At 40.2% G+C, this 6,495-nt stretch overlaps 1 protein-coding gene across 3 annotated transcripts in view; it reads right to left on the bottom strand.

The window, feature by feature from the left end:
• Positions 1-6,495, bottom strand: part of LOC120429194 (armadillo-like helical domain-containing protein 3) — a 186,123-nt gene that overhangs the window by 3,469 nt on the left and 176,159 nt on the right. The window contains exon 7 of one of the 3 annotated variants that reach the window (XM_052709060.1): positions 4,191-4,387. The exons of the other annotated variants lie outside the window; for them this stretch is intronic. Coding sequence (XP_052565020.1) covers positions 4,343-4,387 — 45 coding nt within the window. The 3' untranslated portion in view covers positions 4,191-4,342. Of the gene's footprint in view, positions 1-4,190; positions 4,388-6,495 lie in introns of those variants that run through there. 3 annotated transcript variants of the gene reach the window in all.

Below are 6,495 nucleotides of genomic sequence, written 5' to 3'. Positions count from 1 at the left end.
ACCGAAAGCTGCCGTTTGAACAGGTCGTGTTTTCAACGACCCCAACAGTTTATGTACCGTAGCATACCAAAAAGTCCGACATCCAGCCACAAGGTTAACGAAGAATCTCCGGAACCGTGTTCCTAGAAGTTTTTTTTCCTCAAGATTCCCCCAAGACGTTCCTGGAACATTGCTCCAGCTGCTCCGGAAGCTATCCGGAAATGCCACTCGAACGGCCATGCCGACGACGAGAGCAACGCTGCACGGAATTAGCTCGGTCATGGCCCTGAAAGTGTCTTCGGAACAACGCTGTCCTCGAAACGGCGGGTGGCCTGTTGGTTCTCAAATTTCGGAAATTTATTTGGAACATTTGCATGATTTGGTTCACTAATTGTTTTTTTTTTTTCTTTTCTAAATAGGTTCATGCAATCCGGAATGGCACGCGGTGCGGAACGGAAATGGACCTCGATGCCCCCAAGTAAATTAACAGACTTGCCGGGCGGTCACCAACCTGCACGTGCCCTCGGAACGATGCTGGACGAAATAGGCTCGACCTTTATGGCCCTGCATGTTCCCTTAAACGTCGATGCGTGGATCAGGCTCGGTAGACGGTCACCGCCTTGCAAGTGACCTGGAACGAACCTGCACAAATACGCCAGGTCAAGTTCAAGCGAATCCGGTCCACGATCCTGGCCTTTTCTCGTTCAAAATAGGGTGATTTATTTGTAATATTTGCTTCCTTCGGATCACTAATTGTTTATTTTTCCTCATTAAATAGGGTCATACAATCCGGAACTGCCAGGGACCAGGGACGGCTATGGCTCAAGAATAGATTCGTCGGACAATCACCAACTGCAAGTTCCCTCGGAACATCGCTGGATGGATCAGGCTCGGCGACGGTCGCCGTCCTGTGGGGAACTAGGTGGAACCGCTGCAGTCTACCGTACTGGATGTGACCGGTGAAAACGAACCCGGTCAATAAGTCGCCGGAAGATTGAAAGTGAACGGAAAAGCTCTACCAAACTGGACCAGCTCCCGCTCTTCCTTGCTCCGGACTATCAAAAGCAGCAAAACAAGTGAAAAAAGATTGATTGTACGCAGAATTTAATATAAACGATATAATTTGATTAATAAAGTGCAAACACGCAAAATAATCGGATCAAAAAATAGAAATTCTTTCAATCAAAACAAACCCCTGATGACAGATGACGGAAAAAGAAGAAGAAGAACCATAAAAAAAAGAGCTTGATGCGCGTCCGATTTTTCACCTTTACGTCGCCCTTACATCGCCCCCGCACGTAGGCCTCTTGCGATGTTCGAACAACCTTGACAGGTTGAGGTTTCGGGTGCAAAATACCTTGATTCGGGTCTGATGCGTGTCTCAAAATCAGACCCGCATCGGCCCCGGTAGGTCTGATCGTCGCTCTGACGATCAGACCCGATCGGCCCCGTATTTCTTACTGGGTAGTGGTGCAGCAGCGATTTTTGTCTTTCTTTTGTTTGACGTTTTTTAGGTGTGCATGATGCAGGACGTTGGTAGGAAGTAATTTCAATTATTTTCAATTATCAGTTCAGTGGCAACAGTATCATTTAAAATTGTGTTTAATTTTTTGAACAGCTTCCTGGATCATTTATAAATGAACTGCTTATATGTATTTATCTATTCTTCATTTGATTTATTTGAATGTTTATATCATACCTATTCCTTGTCCTTTTTTCTACCATTCCTCCATACCATATATAATCAAATTTCATGAACTAACGACCAAGCTAACGACAGTTACTGAAATAGCAACCTGAAGAATTTTTCTTTAAAATATAATTATCTTTCTTCCAGCTTCCGGGAATCTTCTTCAATTTTAATGCCTACATTTATCTATTCACTAGATGATTTATTTAAATGTTTATATCCTTCCTTATACTATTCCTTTTCTTTCAGCAATGGAACCATCTGGAGCATTTGTCTTTTTAATTATAGTTGTTTGTTTTGCAGCTTCCCGGAATCATCTTTAAAATTACTGCTTATTTGTATTTATCTTTTCACTGTAAGATTTATTTTTATATTCATATCTACCATTCCCCCATACAATATATGATCAAATTGAATGACAAGAATGAACATGGGGTGTAATCTACTAGGATACTTTCTTCGGATTAGCTGCGCTTGTGTTTGATTAGATTAGAGTATGAATTGTTAACATTCAATACGTTGCCTGTTTATATGTAAGTACCAATAATACATGAACATTTTAAATAATTTAGTTTTTAAGAATTAGTTTAAGAATTATTTTTATTTCCAGGAAATGAAAAATCTTCGCAATAAGTTTGCTTATCAATATATTATTATGTTTCTTTATTTTTTTCATCATTTCACCTCAGTGAACTAACAACGCACGTAATATGTATTGAGAACAACATTATGTTGAAAATTATGTTTTTTTTCATATATTTGTTTTATTTCTAAATTTCAGCACACAAGAATCTACAAAGATCTGCAATTCTATATAAAGCACTTTGTGTTTTTTTCAGTTTTAGATGAACTTGAAAAAACACTATCAGAATCCTGAAGGAACCTGAACGGGTATTCTGCTTGGGCGGATGAAATATGTATGAAAGGCGCATCAAGGGCGAGCCAAGGCGGTTGGGGCTTTTTGGGCGGATGAATTTTATATGGGGGGCGTATCAAGGGCGACCCGCTGGCGAACCAACCTACAGGGGCGGCTGAACCGTATATGAGAGGCGCATCAAGGGCAAGTCAAGGCGGTTGAACTTTATATAGGGGACTGATTGGGGGCGACCCGCTGGCGGACCATCTTACAGGGACGGCCGAACTGTATATGAAAGGCGCATCAAGGGCGAGCCAAGGCGGTTGGGGCTTTTTAGGCGGATGAACTTTATATAGGGGGCGGATCGGGGGCGACCCGCTGGCGGACCATCTTACAGGGGCGGCCGAACCGTATATGAAAGGCGGGTCGAGGGCGAGCCACGGCGGTTGGGGCTTTTAGGCGGATGAACTTTTATATGGGAGGCGTATCGAGGGCGACCCGCTGGCGGACCATCTTACAGGGGCGGCCGAACCGTATATGAAAGGCGGGTCGAGGGCGAGCCACGGCGGTTGGGGCTTTTTAGACGGATGAACTTTTATATGGGAGGCGTATCGAGGGCGACCCGCTGGCGGACCATCCTATAGGGGCGGTTGAACCATACAAAACGGCGTATGTGGGGCGGATGAACGGCGGGTGAAACATTTCAAGGCAAACCTGGGCGACCCCGGGGCGAGTCGCTGGCGGACCAACGTCACGATAAAAAAAACTGATCGTGCGCCAAATTGTTGCAAATTTTATCCGCCAGCGGGTCGCCCGTGGTCCGCCAAATCAAACGCTGGCGGATCGCCAGAGCGGTTTGGCGGTCCGCCAGCGAACCGCCGGCGGGCTGCCCAGTCAATGTGGGAAAGTAAGCTCCAGGCTAGGCTCCAGGTTCTTACGAACCGCTTTCCGGGTTCCAATATTGGATATGAGCGTTCATGAGACAGACTTATCCACTGAGCTTCTATCGGATGGTGAAGTAAAACATCGGTCCCGGTTTCTCCTGTCTCGTCAGAGGCGCTGGAGCAGAAATCCCACGTTAGAGGAAGGCCATGCCCCGGGGGGCGTAGTGCCAATAGTTTCGTTTCGTTTCGAGACAGGATCCGACATACACCATTACCCTGACTGAAAAGTCCGTCGGACGTCCGTCGTTTGTCGTCCGTGCAACCGTACGACGTCGCACGACAATGTCGTGCGACATTCGCACGAATGTCATACGTTTTTGCACCAAAATGTCGTATTTGTCGTGCGATCGATCATCGAAATTGTTCGACATTGTCGTACGACATTCGACCGACGTCGCACGGTTTTGTTATTTAGGTTGTCGTGCCTTTGTCGTGTGCTGTTTTTTCAGGTTTTTAGGTTATGTTGCAGTTAAAAAATAGATGATTGTTTATTTTTAATTTATTTTATTTTTTCATGTAATTTGCACATTTCCCCACAGTAAAAAATCAATTATTTCATTATACTTGTTGTGTCGCGGATCTTCACGTACATCTTGGTGTCGTCTTCCGGTTGGTCTTCCAGTTCTCCTCGTCGCTCGGCATCTTGGCCGGAATTTTTTGGCGTTGTCTTCCGGGTCCGGATTTTGTCAGCCATCTTTTCGAGCCGACGCCAGCGTGCGGGACAGCATCTTGATCAAGAAGGACTATTGCTCCTCGACTAGCCGCAGATACGGCGGGGTGCGGCGCCACCGTTTATGTCCCATGGATTAATGGCCACCGGAGTACGGGACAACGTCGGTTTACGAACTTCTGGAGCAGGTGTTTTTGCGGTCGTTACAGCTTCCGTTCAACAAGCTGCGTGGAACAACACCTGGTTACCTGAAAAAAGATAACGTCATTCGGCTGAATAATCATATCCAAATCATATCTAGAGTTTTGTTGTTGAAACAAAGGGAATCTCATGACAGATATCATACTCAAAAAATCTGTGAAAATTCATAAAATAATTAATTGTGGAATATTCAAAAGTTTAACTTTCAATGTAAAATTTTGAAAACAAATTAATTAAAAAAGTAGTTAATTAAACCTTATTTTATTCAGAAAATAAAGATTAAAGCAAATTTAAGACAACAAAATATTCTAACATTTTAAATTTCAAATTAAAAATCAACATTAACGCAAGTTTCATGGAGAAACCCCATCTGGACCTGTTTAAATATTTTTGATTTTTTTAAATTAAAATGCATGTGTTTCTGAAGACTTGGGGTCTTCATGCTTTGAAGAAGCTAAGAACTTAAAAGACTTTAAATAATTTTGAAATGTTCGAATGTTTAAATTAATCGTAAAAATTCAAAATATCTGAATAATTTAAAAATGAAATTTAATGTTTGATATTTTTGAAATTTACAAATATCAAGAATTAAAAGAATACACTCAAAACCGGCCTTATGCCGCTTTCTTTCATTCTTCCAGCCCGGTAACGGTCGTAGCCTTACATGTCCCGGATGCGTTTCTTTAACTGGGCACAGCTTCCCTGACTGAAAAGTCCGTCAGACGTCCGTCGTTTGTCGCCCGTGCAATTGTACGACGTCGCACGACAATGTCGTGCGACTTTCGCGCGAATGTCATACGTTTTTGCACCAAAATGTCGTATTTGTCGTGCGATCGATGATCGAAATTGTACGACATTGTCGTACGACATTCGACCGACGTCGCACGGTTTTGTTATTTAGAATGTCGTGCTAATGTCGTATGCTGTCATTTCGGATTTTTAGGTTATGCTGCAGTTGAAAAAACTTTTGTTTTGTTTGATTTTTATTTATTCAAGCTGTAAAAAATTTACAAAAATATTCACTTGTTCACCTAATTTCACTTGCGGATTGCTGATTTTTCTCCAACTTGGCTTCCTTCGAGATTTGCCTTGACCGCATCTTCCGGCTTGGATGTTGGTGTTCTTCTGAGGCGGCAGCATCTTAGTCGTGTTGAACTTTTGCTCCTCGACGAGCTGATCAAAACCCGGATGCGACGCCAATCTTGGATCTCCGACGGATTGATGTTTACCGGAGTACGAGACAACGTGGGTTTGTGGAGTACTAGTCCGAGAAAACGTGGCTGCTTCCGTGGGTTCTACGACACGTTTCCGGCAGGATCAGATTGGACAATATTTGTTGCCTGAAAAAAATATATCATCAGTCAACAATTGGCAAGAATTTATAAATTATATTCTGATTTCAATAATAATAATAATAAAATTTCAAGACAATAAAATTTCAAATATGTATTTTTGAACTGTAAAAGAAAAACTAAATTTATAAATTCTCGCTTACTTTTACAAAAGGTCCTATGTACATAGGAAACCCATGGCGCATTAATTGTATTGAAAAAGTAATCTAGAAATATCAAAATTTATACATTTAAAAACAATTATAAATGAAGACAACTAAAAATAATAATTTAAAAACGTATAAAACTCAAATTATTGCAAATAGTTTTATAATCTGAAAATATTATTATTATTTAAAAATTGTACCAAATTTGAGAATGCTAAAAAAATAAATGATCAAACGTTTACAAATTTCAGCATTTTTGTATGACCCAATCTCATCAATCAAATCATCATCATCATCTCATCATCAAATTCTAAAATTCTAAAATTCTAAAATTCTAAAATTCTAAAATTCTAAAATTCTAAAATTCTAAAATTCTAAAATTCTAAAATTCTAAAATTCTAAAATTCTAAAATTCTAAAATTCTAAAATTCTAAAATTCTAAAATTCTAAAATTCTAAAATTCTAAAATTCTAAAATTCTAAAATTCTAAAATTCTAAAATTCTAAAATTCTAAAATTCTAAAATTCTAAAATTCTAAAATTCTAAAATTCTAAAATTCTAAAATTCTAAAATTCTAAAATTCTAAAATTCTAAAATTCTAAAATTCTAAAATTCTAAAATTCTAAAATTCTAAAATTCTAAAATTCTAAAATTCTA

The sequence above is a fragment of the Culex pipiens genome, chromosome 1 (assembly GCF_016801865.2).
Source record: "Culex pipiens pallens isolate TS chromosome 1, TS_CPP_V2, whole genome shotgun sequence".
Lineage (NCBI taxonomy): Eukaryota > Metazoa > Arthropoda > Insecta > Diptera > Culicidae > Culex > Culex pipiens.
This window is presented reverse-complemented; position numbering and strand designations above follow the sequence as displayed.